This window comes from Helianthus annuus, chromosome 5 (genome assembly GCF_002127325.2).
Source record: "Helianthus annuus cultivar XRQ/B chromosome 5, HanXRQr2.0-SUNRISE, whole genome shotgun sequence".
Lineage (NCBI taxonomy): Eukaryota > Viridiplantae > Streptophyta > Magnoliopsida > Asterales > Asteraceae > Helianthus > Helianthus annuus.
In genome coordinates this window covers 102689905-102707959 of record NC_035437.2, presented here as the reverse complement: position 1 = coordinate 102707959, position 18055 = coordinate 102689905, and the positions used below count along the sequence as shown (strand labels likewise).

Below are 18055 nucleotides of genomic sequence, written 5' to 3'. Positions count from 1 at the left end.
AAAATAATCAAAATCAACAATACCAACAATACTCTAGATGATAAACAGATGCTTATACCATGGTCAGACACCAACAATGTTAAAATGCAATTCTCTATCTGGTCGCTCAAAGAAAATATAGCAAATGAAGAACTAAACAGAAAAGTCGGCATCATCAGTGATAATAATTACAAGAAAACCTGGAGCAGCATCAGATTGATTGATGAAGTCCTCCACTCTCCTCCATCAGATTTCAAGAACAATGCAGAAGAATTTATAACACAACTGCTAAAACAGGATCAGAAAATTTGCGACATGCTAGCCGATCTGCAAAAGAAAGAGAGAATAAAATCGCAGGGAAGAAGGCGAGAGTCTACGAAATCCTAGCAAGTGTTAATTGTAGTGTGTAATATTTTATGCATGTTTCATTTTTTATTTTTTCTTTGTATTAATTTAATACAATCAATATCCATATCAGCACTTGTTTCTTCATAATCAAATTAAATAAGTATAACTACAGTTAAAAAAATAAGCAACAAACCTAACATGCAACTCTCGCATCAAAGAAGGTAGCACATGCAACTTTCAACGATGTTGGAACAATGATGTTGAAACGTTGATGTGTGATGCGAAGCTTTGTTGAAACGACGATGTTGGAACGTTGATGTTGAAATGATGATGTGTAAATATAATCACTAAATGTTCGAACAAAAATCTGTAATCTGATATTAACCAGCTGAATCATCGGAGACTTTCTTCTTTTGAGTTGGGAGAGAGAGAGACAAATTGCTCGCAGATATGAATGACAGAGAAGAATTGATATTTGAATGTAGAGCCAGAATTGTCACACCCCCAAAATCCACCATGCGGAGTCCCACCGCTTGGAGGCGTGACGTGACCAGGATCGAGCCACCAATCATATTGAACAACATAATTAAGTAAATAAAACCAAACACAATACGATTGGTGACCAAAAGGAAGTAAACCGATTTTAGGTTAACAGCGGAAGCATAAAACATAAGTTTCAAAACATAAGTCCATAATTCATAAGTTTAAAGTCCAAAACGTAGGTTTAATAAGTTCATAAAGTTTATTCATTAAATACGGGACATATCAGTTCGCATCCCACAATGACCACCTCCATATGCAAGCTCCATAGCATCTAATGACCTGCAAAGCATGTAATAACGAGTCAACAACAAAGTTGAGTGAGTTCACGGTTGGTTGTCCATTTTAGAGTTGTTTCCAAAAACATAGTTTAATCTCATTTGGCTATCCAGCCGTGGGAGTTACCCCATAGTTCGAAAACGTTTATTAGTTAACCATCCCATGTCCACTTCCCTGGCTATCCAGCCCGGCACTTTGGCCGTGGGGAGCTACCCCAGTATTTTAAACTACCAGACTCGTTTATCATATCGACTACTAACAAAAATCAATTGTGCCCTAGCGTCAGTGTTCTATCACCACCGACGTGCCATAGTCCATTAGTACACGCCCGTCCGACTGGCACGGTGTGAGGTTTGTTAAACCTAATAGCGCTATTAACTAATGACCCGCTCGCCATAGCCTCGGCGATTAAGTCGATACAAAAAGGGAGGGACTTCGCTGATAGAGTTCTAGTCCAGTAAGTCTAACACGTCCCAACAGGACGAGGAATTTACATTCCTGAACACGTCTCAAAGGACGAGGAATCCCTATTCCTGTACCCATTCCCATTCCCATTCCCACCGAGAATTTACCATGCTTTGTAGAAAAGTGTGAACTCACCTCGGTTTGCTCGGTTAGATTCTAAAATATCGCTAACAGTCAAGGTCGGTCAATCACGTCCTAGTATGATTTACAGTTAGTCATTTAGTGTCTTACAAATAGCGCACAAAGTTCCTACACGTATCTATCACATAGCAAGCATTACTTTAACCGTTTATGCCCGTATATATATACTTCCCATCCATTCCCCACTCATAAGTGTACATACGATAGTGCACTTAACACATACAACATGTTAGATCATTCACAGATAGCATACTCGACATTTAGACACGCAAGTCACAACTTATATCAATTCAGCATTAATATTCAAAACCGGCTGTTTTCGGACATTTAAATAAAATAGTTAAATTATTCCAAAAATTCCCAATTTTTTTATAGAATGTCTTAAACGTTCCAAATTTTATTGTGCAAGAATATTGGGGTCCAGTTCATTACCAATATTTTATAAAAATTCATATTCAGGACTGAACTCAGATTTATATATTTATGACCACAGTCCACGGAACAATTTATTAAAAATTAATCGAGCGTCCGATTTACGAAATTCCAGTGGGGTAATTACAAATACATCAGTGGTCATCTACAATACAAGTTTCATGATCCAACTCTACACAGAACCCGAGTTATGACAGAAAACAAAACATATATTTTCAGCAGAAAAATGCAGCTCTTGTTGCTGTTACGAAATGACGCTTTAAAAATAGTAAACGAAGTCCAAAAATTATGATTCCAGTGCCATTAGAACCGTATTTCATAATACATAATTCTAGGCTTCAGAAAATACAGTTTTCGTTTTGTTAAGGTCCTGTTACAGCCAATTGAAGTTGGCTGTAATCACCAATCAGACTCCTGTTTTCAGCTTTTTAATATCCAAATGCGAGTTATATTGGTTCCGTTAACATGTTTAGCGATCAATAACGACATTTATCATTAACAAGTAATCAGCAACATATCAAAACAACTTGATACTAACATTATTACATCATGTTCCATCTTTAATAAAGCTTTATGTTCATCTTCTTAGTTCTTGTTATTTAGTGTTTTAAACATAAGTATCATACTACAATATTTTAGCCATAAAACAAGATGAACAAGGGTTTGTCAGGAGCTTACTGCTAGCACAAGGCTAGGGTAGAATCTAGTGAAGAAGATGATGAAAAATGATGAAGAAGAAACAATAAACAAAGTTCCTTTGAAGCTCCACAAGTTGCAACTTCCTTGAATCACTTCCTAGGCTTGAATGGAACTCAAAGATGGATGAATGTGGTGGACTTGGGGTGGTGATGGTGGCGGCACAACCATAGCCGAGAGGGAGAGGGAGAGATGAGGGAGTTGGGGTGAATTTTGAGAAGTAGGGTGTGAGATATGAGAAGGTGTGATCTTGTAAGACACCATACTTATAATCTTCTTTCAAATATTATGTCCACTCCATCAAGTAAAATCTATATAAAATATTGAAGTAAAATATAGGAGATATGTTGGTGGATTTTGTGAAGATTATGTGAAGATATGAGAAGATATGGTGATTTAATGTGCCATACTTAAGAGGTCTTTTCTAATATTTTGTCTAACATATCAAGCAACAAATCCAATCATATCTACACAAAATATATGGGGAAATCTAGTAGGATTTATGAAGTATGGAGGTGATAATTTGTGGGTCCCTTGGGGACCGATTTCGGTTAAGGGGGGGGGGTTGTTGTAACTTTTTGCAACTAATAGTTGATTTCCAAGTATGAACTTCCATATGGTATTTATTTGATATGTAGTGGGTGTTAGGGTGTTCGAGGATCACGACTAGTTCAAAAATAATTAAACAATGTATTTGACAAAAATTTAGTGTCCCGGGTAATGTCCGGTTGTTCGGTTAGATACCGGTTCGTTAAAGTGTTTAATTATTCCGTAAGGCGTCTTATACATATATTTTTGTAACACAATTAATTCCTAACACATAGGAAAATATTCAGGACCATTTAGTCAAGCTTTCTGCACAAGCCAAGTACGTTAACAAACACATGTAAGTATATCACAGTAATCAGAGAGCAGTTAAGTAATTCCACACAGTCGTCAAACACTTTAATTATCAATAATAAATTGTACGGAATACATAGGATTTTGAGGGTTGTCACAAGAATCATGTATGTTATATATATTTATGGTTTGAATTTTGAATCTTGAATCTGGAGCCAGAATTTTGAATTTTGAATCTAGACAGAGATTTTGATGACAGATGTTTGAATTTTGTATAGATGAATATGGGCAGATGTTTGATGGCAGAGCTTTAATGTATTTTAAAGTGATTTTATGTTATTCCGATTTATGATGCAGTAATGACATAAGAAAGACATTGTTGGACAGTCTCTATGGCTGCCACATCAACTTTTCTTATGTCAGCGCTTTTTCTCCTTTTATAGATAGTATAGATTGTTATTTTTTAACGAAGGGTATTTTAGTCTTTTCACACCTGCTTAACACCAAAAACTAACCCTCATCCACGCTAGGGACTATCCAGGAACGAAATTGCAAAAGTTAAGGACTATAGCTGTAATTTTAGAAAGTTAGAGACTAAAGGTGAGAAAATAACAAACCACAAGAAGTATCTAGCATTTTTCTAAAAAAAAAAAAAAAGAAAAAAAAAATCCACCAAAGGGTTAACCCAAACCACCCAATCAGTTACATCTACTTTTTGACTAGTTCGCTTCCAGTTAAAATCCGTGCCCTCGCTTAGTTCCACCCGTAAAACCCCCCAATTATTATGGCCACCGTTGCTCCTGGTAGCGCCACCGTCGATCCCGACCGTTCTCCGCCTCTCTGCCTAGACTCCATCCCCGCCGTCGATCTCCGCCTCCTCTCACAATCCGAACTCCATTCTCTCTCCCAGTGCTCCAACTCCTCTTCCGATCTCCACCGTTGCGACGACGTCGTTATCCCTAAAATCGACCGCTCCGTTTTCAATGAGTCCGCCGGCAGCCGTAAACAAACCTACTCACGCCTCCGCCTTGCTCCTCCGGATTCCTCCGCCGCTACCACCATTCACCGCCGCATGCCTCGCATCCGCGCGTCGCGTACACTCGCGTCTAACGTTGTCAATGATCCTGAACAAGCGGAAAACTCTCAGATTGTTGGTGTGCTGAAGGAACTCTTTAGTTCAGACTCTAGTTTTCAGGATCTACCTCCGGTTGAAGTTGATAAAGAAAATGAAAGCAATGCAGTTGCACCTGAATCTTTAAACACCAAAGCGGCTGAATCGTTAGACACCGAAGCACCTGAGTTGTTAGAAACCAAAGCGCCTGGGTTGTTACACACCAAAGCGCCTGAGTTGTTAGACACCGAAGCGCCTGAATCATTAGAAACCGAAGCGCCTGAGTTGTTACACACCGAAGCGCCTGAGTTGTTCGACACCGAAGCGCCTGAGTTGTTCGACACCAAAGCGCCTGAGTTGTTCGACACCGAAGCGCCTGAATCATTAGAAACCGAAGCGCCTGAGTTGTTAGAAACCAAAGCGCCTGAGTTGTTACACACCGAAGCGCCTGAGTTGTTACACACCGAAGCGCCTAAAGTGTTAGAAACTGTAGCACCTGAATTGTTAGAAACTGAAGCGCCTGCATCTTTAGGAGCACCTGAATTGTTAGAAACCGAAGCGCCTGAGTCGTTTGGAGCACCTGAATTGTTAGAAACCGTAGCGGCTGAGTCGTTAGCTGCGCCTGAATCGTTAGGAGCACCTGAATTGTCAGAAATCGGACCGTTTGAATTCATAGACTCGGACACTGAAGCGCCTAAATTTTTTAAACCTCAAATGCCGCGAAAGCGAGGGAGACCGCGAAAAGATGAGAATGCGGTTTCCATTCGCCCTCCTGCAGCGAAGAGAATGCGTGACAGTAACAGTACGGTTAAGAAAGTAGTTGTTTACGATGATGATAAAGATAGAGAAATTGTGAATAGTAGAGGCGAGAAGGTAAACCTGATGAATCTGGGCAGGTTGGAGGATCCGTATGGACCGGAAATTAGGAGGAGGACTGAGGGTTTGTCTACCTCGGATGAGTTGTTAGGGTTCTTGAGAGGTTTGAATGGACAGTGGGGGACAACGAGAAAGAAGAGAAGGGTTGTGGATGCAAGTGATTTTGGGGATGCTTTGCCTAAAGGTTGGAAGCTGAGTCTTTGTATCAAGAAGAAAGAAGGCCATCTTTGGATATTTTGTCGTCGTTACATAAGGTCTCTTCTTCTATCTCATCTTCATACTATCAATTGTTCCTTTTGTATTGTCAGTTTATCATGCAGTATACTATAGGGTTAATTTACTGTCATCCTATAGTGGATGATGCTCTTGTTATTAGTGGAATTCAGTCACTTAAGTATCATTTTCTCCTGTTATATGTGTGACATGTTTCTGAATATTAATAGTTTACTAGAAGTTCTACTGTGTTAAGGCAGAGTGAAGGCAATGCTGAGATATGTAATTAAGTTATGAACTTCTGGCTATGAAATATACGAATATGAGATACATATATATACTGCAAGTTCAGCAATCTGAAGAATAGACATACCAAGGGCCTAAATTGTATTGGGTGGATTGAAACTCCAGTGTAGCAAAAAATAAACAGTAAAAACGTCAACCATCATTATTCTTATAATTATATTACGGATGTCGAATGGCTGCCATTTATTATGCAAAATATAACTTTGATACACTTTATTATAGCATATTAATATTATGCTATAATTGTGAGTCGGATATTTTTATGTTTCTTAAATGTACTTTTATGATAACCAGCCCTAGTGGTCGGCAATTTGAGTCATGCAAGGATATATCTATGTACTTGCTTTCCATTCTCGGAGAAGAAAATATGGATGAACCAAATCATCCTCACATCAACAACCATGATGACTCTGCCTTGAAAGAATCTTCTGGAAATGTAAGTTTGTGTTTGCAGTTACTCTCTCTTCCATTATTAACTTCCATTGCTATTATTTGTAGGATAATATATGTGGAGGCCACCCAAGAATTTAGCCTGTTTCGTTAAGGCCCCTAAATATTAAAACGACTTTTTAGGCCACCAAATAATGTATTTTGTTTCATGTATTATTTGTGACACTGTATTCTCTTTACTTTTTATTGGATCTGGTATGTCATTTGGGATCAAGTGTCCAATTCTTATGTTTATATATAATATATGTAATTTTTATAAATATACTTATAATGAACTAATTTTTTACAAATATCATATATAGATCAGGGGCCGATTTAGATGGTGCCGAGGGGGTGCCCTTGCTACCCCTCAAGTTTGTCTCTGAAGTGCAAAATTTTTCCTTTTTTCCTTTGTTTTATGTATCGGTTACCCCTGAGAAAATATGAGGATATCCCTGATTAAAAGAGTAGTTAAAATGAGAAGAAACAAGAAGAGAAAAATAAGTGAGATCATCGGAATGTTTTCCGGTAAAAAAGGCGACGGTACCTGCATTGAATAAGGGAAGAGATAGAAAGCAAGTCTATCTGCTGTACAATACGTTTTACAACAGAAAGCAAGTCTACTTAGCCTAGTTTCTATCCTACCCCAAGCTAATTTCTTAACCACTTAGTTTATTTGTTTATTAATTTAGTATAGAATAATATTCCGGTTTTTTTTTAACTTTATTGCTTTGGCATTTTTTATTGTTATTATTATGATTTATTATAAATATGTAGACAGGCATATATATATATATATATATATATATATTAGAAAAGAATTAGAACATCGTATTTCCTTCACTGCTTCATATTCTATTATGGTATTTATATATAAAAATGCCTTTCCAAAAAAATTTATATATATAAATATGTTAGGCTGATTTGATAGTAAATTGAGAAATTTTGTTTGTCACTCCCAAATACTACTTTAACCCGAATTGAAAAGATTAATAAGCTCAAATAGTACTTGAACCTAAGCAAAACGAATCGAGCTATTTTGGCCAGACTTCGAGCCGAGCTCGAACTAGCCTTGGCTCGGTTATGTCCGGCTTGTAAAAAACCCTATTAACAAGTGTCGCTGTAATAATGAATTTTGTTTATATATATAAGTTTCCATTTAAAGTGCCCACTTTTACTAGGTGCCACATTTAGCCAAAATTCATATTCATATTAATTAAAGCCGACATTTAATAAAAAATTAAAAGCCCAAACACATATTATTACACTGTATGAATGTACGTTAAATTTTTTTTTGGGATACGGGATACCCCTGAATTTTTCTTCTAGATCCGCCACTAATATAGATAATATATAAAGCTTTGTAACTTCTAATATATAACATAATATAAAGTTTTCTTGTAATGCTAATAGCCTAATAATGATTATAAGATAATATAGAAATTGAATCTCATGACGTAGAAGTTGAATACTTGAGGTGGCCTGCGCATCATTTTTTGTTATATACTTGTAATCAACTTTTATCAGGTGGTAAAATTATTTCTTAAACTGTATAGCAGGCTGCAAATCTTTATGCTCAAGAAGACCTAGAAAGAAACAGCACTGATCATAACTCATCAACACCACCAATTTCTTTACCTGCTGACTGTGAGAAGCAAATCAAATATGGTATTGTGGGTCCCATGAATGCACATGTAGATGTTTATAAGTGCCTTAAATGCTATTTGATCTTTGAAGGAAAAAATGAGTTATGGGATCACAAGTCTTTATCTCACAAAGATGAACAATCTCAACTTGGTTCTTCCATTCCTGATTGGAGTATAGTAATAGGTGGAATATTTAACTGTAATTTGTGCCATAAGACGTTTTATGAAATAAATCAGTATAATGGACACATTGGGACCCATGCAACAGATGAAAACAAAACTGCAGAAAAAAGCGTTGACTCTGTATCAGTTTCAGCTGAAACTGATCATGATCATAGGATGAGTTTTGTCACAGAATCTAATAAAATTGACGAGTTTGCTCATGATCTTGACATGAATGAAGATGTTTTACTCGAAGAATCTGGTGATGGGATTGGTAACAAATGTGTAAATGACAATAATGCCCTTGAAACAGACAAAGCTCCCGTTGTTTCTGTTTCTGTCTCTGTTTCCAAACCGGAATGTGATCTTGATCAAGATATAGTTGTTAGATCTATCGATCAGGATTCAGGTTCTGAAACTAGGGTTCAGAGTTCAAGCATCTGCGAAGAAAAAGGTTTTCAACCAGACATCAACGATACACGTATATATAGTTCTTTTGATGAGCTGACAACTGAAAAGGGTAACGTTGTATATAACGAATCATCAGGGGTTTTCCATGGTGTATCCAATGGTCAAGATGCAGTTTCTGAAACTAGGGTTCATACTTCAAGCATATGTGAAGAGAAGGGATATCGGGAAAAGATCAACGATGTGCATATGTCTAGTTCTTTTGATGAGTTTACGTCTGAAAAGGGTAAAGTTTTAAATAATGAGTCATCATCAGGGGTCTTCCATGGTATCTCATATGGTCAAGATGCAGTTTCTGAAGCTAGGGTTCAGACTAAGGGCTTTCGAGAAAACATCAATGATACGCATATCTTTAGTCCATTCGGTGTGTTGACTTCTGAAAAGGGCAAAGTTGTAAATAAAGACTCATCATCAGGGGTTTTCCATGGTATATCTAACGGTCAGGATGCAGTTTCCGAAACTAGGGTTCATACTTCTAGCATATGTGAAGAAAAGGGATATCGGGAAAAGATCAATGATATGCATATGTCTAGTTCTTTTGACGAGTTTACGTCTGAAAAGGGTAAAGTTGTAAATAACGAGTCATCGTCAGGGGTTTTTCACGGTATCACATATGGTCAAGATGCAGTTTCTGAAGCTAAGGTTCAGACAAAGGGCTTTCGAGAAAACATTAATGATACGCATATCTTTACTCCGTTTGGTGTGTTGACTTCTGAAAAGGGCAAAGTTGTAAATAAAGACTCATCATCAGGGGTTTTCCATAATCATCTTGGACGTGATCAGGCTCGTTTGGCTGAAACAAAGAAGCTTTCTGAGTCAGAAAACCTTTCCCTTTTTTCAAATACGCTTAATATAGCCGTCGATAATTCCAAAAAACAAGATTCTTTTCAAAAGTTAGGTTTTGCATCTGTTGATCAGGTTGCTCATGGGTTTGATGAAAATCGATTTTCTTATAATATGTCAAGTTCTAAACTTGATGAACCATATGGAGTCCGGAACCGTGAGTTTGACCGGTACGTGGGAAAAGAACATGTGAATAAGGAATATGTTCAAATTAAGAATGCTGAGAAATCAGGTGAAGCCAATTTAAACGAATACCAAGTTTTTCGGAACAATGATTCAATCAATAACGAGGTCGTTTCTTTGGGCAGCAGCAGCCAGAATGGTTTAAACGCAAATGTTATGAATTTTAATCCAGGGAAAAATATTGAATTTTCTTCACTTGTTCCCCCAGGGAATAATCAAGCATTTGGCTTTCAAGATGGGCTTAAATTTGATGATATTTTTGGGGATAAATTTGATGAAAATATCCATGAGTTAAGTCTTGCTTTTGGGAACCCTAATTCTCTGTATGAAGATACAGTTGGTGTCAGTGAGCAGAAAAAGGATGGTTTAAATTGTTCTTCGAGGGTTTCATCTAAGATTAATGACACTTTTGACGTCCAAACTGATTTGAGTATGGTTAATAATAGTATGGTTCAAGATCTCAAAAGGGGAAATGAAACAAGGGGTTTTCAAAATAATGATAATTCGGTTTATCCCGGTAGAACGTGGGGTGATTTTAAATCAGATGAATTCAGGAACTCTGAAGGCAAGAAGTTTATGATGGGTTCTGGTAGCAATCAAATGTGGAAAACGCCTCAAGGAAATCATCTGCAAAGTGGTTTAGTGAATTCTAATGCACCGATTCAGTCCCCAAATTTCCATTCGTTTGACATAATGTCTCAAAAGGTGTTCAGTTTGGGCTATCTTAAGCATTTTTTTTCTAGAGGTGGCAAATGGGCAGATCAAAACCGTTGGTCCGGGTTGGGTTGGTTCTATTCACTTTTCGTCTAAGATATTTATATTATTTTTTATGTAAAATGCCATTTTCGTCCCTGAGGTTTGGCTAATTTCGCGACTTTCATCCAAAGGTTTGTTTTTCCACATCTGGATCCAAAAGGTTTGAAATCTTGCCATTTTCATTCGGCTCGTTAACTCCATCTATTTTTGTCCGTTAGGTCAGGGGTATCTTTGTTGTTTCTTTTTAACTCAAAGGGCAATTCGATCTTTTGAATACTTGTACATTATGCTACATGCCTCTACATAAAGTGAAAAAGACCGAATTGCCCTTTGAGTCGACAAAAAAGACGGAAATACCCCTGACTTAACGAAGAAAAATGGATGGAGTTAACTAGCCGGATGAAAATGGCAAGATTTCAAACCTTTTGGATCCAGATGCGAAAAAACAAACCTTTGGACGAATGTTGCAAAACTGACCAAACCTCAGGGACGAAAATGGCATTTTACTCTTATAATTATATGGGTTGAAATTGCTACCTCTTTTATTTTCTTTAGGTCTCATAATAACAAGCAAATTTTTAGCATGTTTTCGGGATCACTTAAATTACCAGTATTTACAGGCTCAAGATGGACTCTTCAGACAACATACTGAAAGATATAATCAAAGTAGATCTGAACCTGTGGAATTCAGGTTTCTAACAGATAGATCGGAACATAATCCACATGCGCTTCAATCGGGTTCAAGGGTATTTCCATACAATTACAACACAGGAATTGACCAAGGGTTTGACTCCAGTTTTTGGATGGGAAAGAATGCTATGATGCCTCCAAATATGAGTGGCAGAAATGTAATTACCAGCATATGTGCATGGTGTCGAAATGCATTTCATCTCCCTGCTATGGCTATTCATCAACAAACACAAGCTGGAGTTGGTTCTTTATGCCCGAATTGCAGTGCAGGAATTTCTGGGCAAGTCAACATGCTGTAGCATGGTCAAACTTTTCGACCACTCTTTTCCGGGCAGGTCAACTTGTTGCACTATAGTCAACAAAAATTCTGGCATAAGGTAACTTCTAGACCAAACTTTTTTTTATTGTATCTACGTTGGTAATAGTTGATCTTGTGTTAAGCTTCAGAGATTGTGAGTGTTTTTTATCTCAACATAATATTTTAATTCTTTTAGGGAATAATTTCATATATATACATGTATATATATCCTTCTAAACGTAATAATCTTGTGTGTACCATTTCAAAACACTATAAACATCACATTTGTTCATTCATAGTAAATATAACTAAATCAGTTACTTCTACTAGTTTGTTTCTTTAAATAAAATAATAGAACAAACGTTATAATTGTGGATCATCTTAGTGCATAATGCTCTCTTGGTTATTCAGTGAAACAAACTGTTTTAGGTAACGAGTTTTATTTTATTTATATGGAATGGTTAAATATGATAATTTTGGTGTTCTATAAGAGTAATTATGATATTATGAAATTTAAAAGGATATATATGTGTGTGTGTATGGCATTGTTTCTTGTTTTATAGGTGATGAAAGGGCCAAGCTCGGTTACGGGCTAAACTTAGAATACCTTTTGTACAGATTTCCTTTTTGTAAACCAATGATTAAAAAGATTATACTTCTTACGTCCCAAAGTTATTTGTCCACTTTCAAAAATAGAACTTATAGTTTACCCATTTTACCCTAATATTGTTATCATTAAATCTTGGTAATTCTTGAAGTTAATTTTTTTTTTTTATGTTAAATGAATTAAGGGACTTAGGGTAAAGCCATCTTTTTGCTGATTGAAAAATGCATTAAATTTCAAATATTTAATTGTGTTTTTTTTTCCTGTGGTTCTTCGGCAAGATTATGTTACCTATTTTTTTTTTCCAGTTTGTGACGTGTTAGGTAAAACGTTATCCAAATCAACTCATTCATATGTAAATGGATATTGTCAGTTAATTACCCATATCAACCAGTTTTCTTGTAAGTTACTATTTTTGGGTTTAATAACCTGAGTTGCTAAATGTAGGATTTTATTTCAACAGGAAAAAGAAGATAGGGAGACCTGAGTTTGGTCATATCAGCTATTGATTAGTGTCACCTGTAGTCATGAATATTGTCCAATCCTGGTATGGTTTTTTGAAATATCATGAGTTATTAGTTTATCTCAAACTTTATATTTCTGTAATCTTGTTGGTTACTTTCTCTTGATATCAGAATGGTGAAGTAGAAGTTTAAAATGAATCTTTATCTTAGTTGGATTATAACCTTAAACATTTAATACAAGAAGTTGATTAGGCTGCTTAAAAATGTGTTACTATTGGCTCATTGTCTAAAATATCTCTTTAGTACCGAAAGTGTAGGGGATTTTGTAGATCTAAATACTTGAAATACTACTAATTGCTAATTGCCAGATAGGTAATTAATTGAATAAAGTTTTTTTTAAAGAAAAGATAATGAGTAAAGTTCCATTTTCGTCCCCTGAGGGTTTGGCCAGTTTTGCAACTTTCGTGCAAAGATTTGTTTTTCCGCATCTGGATCCAAAAGGTTTGAAATCTTGCCATTTTCACCCGGCTCGTTAACTCTATTCATTTCTCTTTGTTAAATCAGGGTATTTCCGTCTTTTTTTGTTAATTTAAAGGGCAATTCTTTTTTTTCCACTTTATGTACAAGCATTTAGCGTAATGTACAAGTATTCAAAAAACCGAATTGCCCCTTAATATAACAAAAAAATGAAAATACCCCTGACTTAGCAGAGAACTTGGATGGAGTTAACGAGCCGGATGAAAATGACAAGATTTCAAACCTTTTGGACCCAGATGCGGAAAAACAAACCTTTGGACGAAAGTCGCAAAACTGGCCAAACCTCAGGGACGAAATGGCATTTTACTTAAAGATAATTTTGCAGTTTATACTTAAAATTAAAATCCCTCATGAAACTTTCAAGCCCTTTGCTTTCTATGCATTTGTTTTGTATCTAGGATTTATGTTGTTGAAGTTTTTTGATGAGAGCATGTTACAGGAAATCATGATTGTTAGGGTTTTTAGCTTCTGTTTTAGGTTATTTGTGTTCATTGCAAATATTTTGGATGTCATATTCATGTTTGATTCTGAGATTCGATTGTAGAAAATTATGTTTTGTTCACTAATTTCTTCTAAAATGATATTTCAAGTTAGGGCTGTAAACGAACCGAACGAACACGAACAAGGCTTTGTTCGTTAAGGAAATAAATGTGTTCATCAACGGTTCATGAACACTTACCAAACGAGATTTTATGTTTGTGTTCGTTCATTAAGGAAATGAGCGTGTTCACGAACGATTCACGGACACAAATAAATTTGACAAACTCGACGAAGGATAAAGGTGGATGGCCCAGAGCGTAGCCCTAGAATTTGAATCCCTTATTGTGGAACGGATGTCAGATTGTATTCGTCGATCTAAATAATGAGAAAGGGAAGAGGAATGGTGCAACACAAGGTGAAATAGGATTTCCTAGTGTAGTTGGTAATAAAATAAATAAAAATTTAATAATATAAAAAGTATAGATAAAATATATGAAAGTACAAAAATCTTTAATTAAAACACAAACAAATGAACATAAACGAACGTAAATGAACATCACGAACACCTTACCAACGTTCATGAGCACCTTACCGAACGTTCACGAACACAATTGAACGAACGAGACCTTTGTTCATGTTCGTTCATTTAACTAATCGGACGGAATTTCTTGTTCATGTTCGTTCGTTTATTAAACAAACGAACATAAACGAACTTCCCGCCGAACGGTTCATGAACAGTTCGCTGAACGTTCGGTTCGTTTACAGCCCTATTTCAAGTTGTTGATCTGGAAATGGTTGTGATGTTTTTAGCTTTTATTTCTATTTTCTAGGTTTGTTTGTGTTTCATGATTTCAGATTCATGAAATTGGATTGTTAAGGTTATGCTTGGTTCACTTTTAGGTGTTGTAAGAGAAGTATTTATTTGATTTTGTTTTGAATAAAAATGACAAGAATTTGCAGGTACATATGTCATATGACATGAGGCCTCCCAAGTTGCAACATGTGCAGCTAATAAATATGTTTATCTCGTCTATAAAATTATAAGTTTTTATGTCAAATCTAAACATAACCCCTTGTGATTAGAATAATACTAAGTTGGAATTTACATAAATATTTTTCAAAACAAATATCTTACATATAACAATGTTACACTTGTTATTATTTGAGATCCAAGTTTTTGAACAGAAACAGCTTGACTTACGGTAAACATGTTTTGGGTGATTTTAATCAAATTTTCACACGTTTTCTATAATAGATGTATGTTATGCTATTAACTTTATTTATTTGAACATATGTTTTTCAAAGTATTGTGTCTAAAATTATTAAAATTGCAGTTTTTTATGTTCTCTATTGTGCTTGTGCCAGTTTCATTGAGAGGATGTTTTAATTCGTGTAATCATTTTAATAAAGATATTTATTTTATTTAAAAGTGATGCGTAGGGGTCTAAACGAGTCGGCCCGAGCCCGAGCCCGACTAGGCTTGAGCACGGCTCGTCATGTTTTTATGAAGCTCAAGCTTGGCTCGTAAGTTAAACCCAGAGCTCGAGCCCGGCTTGAGTTATTTGAGAACAACCTCAAACGAGCTAAAAGCTTTGCTCGAGCTCGCTTTAATATTGCTTAAATGAGCCAAAACTTGGCATGCCAATGTTATCATCATTATTATTTTATACGGTTGTTGCTATAGATCAGTTCCATATTGATAACAGGACCAATTTTGGTTTAATTTAAACGAATCATTTTGTGCTCAACATGGCAGGCTGGTTTTTATTTTTATTGGCTTCTATATCTTTTATATTGCAAGTTAAAAGTTATAAGACTAATGAGATGGCGCTTATGGTTTGGTGCAACAAATGTTTTACAAAAAAATCTGTTAAGTGTACAAACGTCTCATAAAGCTAACCCGTTTTAATTGATATAAAGATTCCAATATAACATTTGATTCCTTATAGCAATCAATGTTGTTTGCATTGCCATAAAAAGCTTAGGGTGGAGGGTATAGGGCTGTTTGACTTGTTCGGTGAGTTGAGTCACCGATTCGGTGACCACACCTTCCTTTTAGCGGCAATCGGTGAGCAGGAGAGAGAAGGGAAAATTCGGTGTACACTCACCGATTGAAGTGACTGATTTGATCCATTTTTTTAATTTTTTGAACGTTAATTTTGACCGTTTGAATTTATTTTCGACCGTTTAGAATTTTTAATATAAATACCCATATTTCCAATCAATTTAAAATACACAACTCTTCTCCATCCAACTTTATTTTTTAAAAAAAAATCATCACTCCCATTTTTTCAATGGATGATATACCATCGCTATTCCTTCCGATTGATATTAGTGAAGACGATGATTCTTCCTCGAGCGTTAGTAGTTTAATTTTTTTTTCCAAAATCTTATTAACGAAGCCGCTCAACTGGAAGACACAGGCACTTCTAAAAAAGGAAAACTGTGTATCGAGATCGAGTGAAATGTCACGACAACCTTATGAGAGATTATTTTGTCGAGGAGCCCGTATTCAACTAAGATGTTTTTCGTCAAAGGTTTCGTATGTCCAAAAGGTTGTTTTTAAAAATTTTGAGTGACGTGCAAGCGAATAACTCGTGGTTTCAAGACGCCGCGGATGCTAGTGGTAGGAAGAGTTTTACATCGATTCAAAAAGTTACTTTGGCGATTAAGCAACTAGCAACCGACAATGCTCTAGACGAGTTCGATGAGTATTTAAATATGTCCACAAGGACTTCCCGAGAAAGTCTAGAATATTTTTGCGAAACGGTATGTAATTTATACGCTTCCGAGTTTTTACGTAGACCTACTAGACACGACGTTGCGCTCTTGTACCAAGCTCATGAGGAGAAACATCACATTCCTGTGATGTTGGGTAGTCTTGATTGTACACATTTTGTTTGGAGAATGTGTCCAACGGAGTTGCGGGGTCAATATATGAGGGGGGATCACAGTCACCCGACAGTTATGCTCGAGGCGGTGGCCTCTCAGGATTTATGAATTTGGCATGCTTTTTGTGGTCCAGCAGGTTCACAAAACGACATCAACGTGCTCCAACAATCTCCGTTATTTCTTACTGAGCGAAATGAAATTGCACCAAAATGCCCATTTTACGTGAACAACCACTTGTACAAGCGTGGATACTATCTTACCGATGGAATCTACCCTACTTGGTCCGTGTTTATTTAATCATTTCCGTATCCTCACATTGTGAAAGAAAAGAAGTTCAAGAGGCAACACGAGGCGGCAAGAAAAGACGTGGAGCGGGCTTTTGGTGTTTTAAAGGCAAAATGGCATATAGTTCATCGCCCGATGCGTTCTACGAGTGTTAAAAAAATTAGGATGGTCGTATATGCGTGCATTATTATGCATAATATGATTCTAAAAGACGACGGAAACGCGATTGCACCGGTACATATTCGGGATCCTCCAGTCGAGCCCGTTTTCGAAGACACTGTTTATAACGAGCTCATTGATGAAGATACGCATTATAGACTAAAATATGATCTTGTGGAGCATCTTGGAGAACAAGATTTACCCCACCTTTTAGCGGATTCCGACGACGAATAGTTAAATTAATTTTTTTTTAATTTATTTTTATATTTAAAATTAGGTTTTTTTAATTTTTTTTTTTTATATTTTAAGTTAGGTTTTTTCTTATCTAATGCGTTTTTTTAATTAAAAGTACATTTGTTTTTATATTTTTTAATATGTTTTGTTTATTTATGAATAATTTCTAGAAATTAAAAAATATATAACTCAAACACTCTAGGGTGTTTGACTATACCCTCTGATTGAGTGCAAAATGGAGAGTGAAATGGCGAGTTGACATGGCATAATATTATTGGCTAGGATTTCACTTAAACACCCTAAAGGTGTTTGACTATACCCTCCACCCTTACAAATTTGTTTTGATTCCTTGAACGGACTCTTCCTAAAAGGTAACTAAAACATACTAAGGGTATGTTTGACATGGAGCTTTTAGAAGCTTCTAGCTTTAAGCTTTTAAGAAAAAACTCGTACTCAATAAAAGGCCTTGTTTAGTTGAATGAGCTTGAAGCTTTTAGGTTAGGAGCTTGAAGCTTTTGGTTGAACGCTCCTACTAAGTAGCGTTTAGAAGGAGCTACAAGCTTTTATGGAAAAAAATGACTATTCTAACCACTAAAGATAATGAACTTTTTAATGCACAAACTTTTTCAATTTTTAGTTATGTTCATTTTGGTCATTTTATACATTTTATTAAAAGTTCTAGCTACTTTGCTAAACACC

General features: G+C 36.0%; 1 protein-coding gene across 3 annotated transcripts; it reads left to right on the top strand.

Moving 5' to 3' along the window:
- Window positions 1-4433: 4433 nt before the first annotated feature.
- LOC110940920 lies at window positions 4434-12967 on the top strand. Of its 3 annotated transcripts, none has more exons than XM_022182487.2 (5): window positions 4434-5961; window positions 6521-6662; window positions 8215-10662; window positions 11334-11780; window positions 12769-12967. In XM_022182487.2, the coding sequence occupies exons 1-4, from the start codon at window positions 4505-4507 to the stop codon at window positions 11700-11702; spliced, it is 4416 nt and encodes a 1471-aa protein (XP_022038179.1). In that variant the 5' UTR covers window positions 4434-4504; the 3' UTR covers window positions 11703-11780; window positions 12769-12967. The 3 variants fall into 3 exon arrangements, with proteins under 3 accessions (XP_022038179.1, XP_022038177.1, XP_022038178.1); XM_022182485.2 differs by having other exon boundaries at window positions 8212-10662; XM_022182486.2 differs by lacking the exon at window positions 12769-12967 and having other exon boundaries at window positions 8212-10662; window positions 11334-11781.
- The last annotated feature ends 5088 nt before the right edge of the window (window positions 12968-18055 follow it).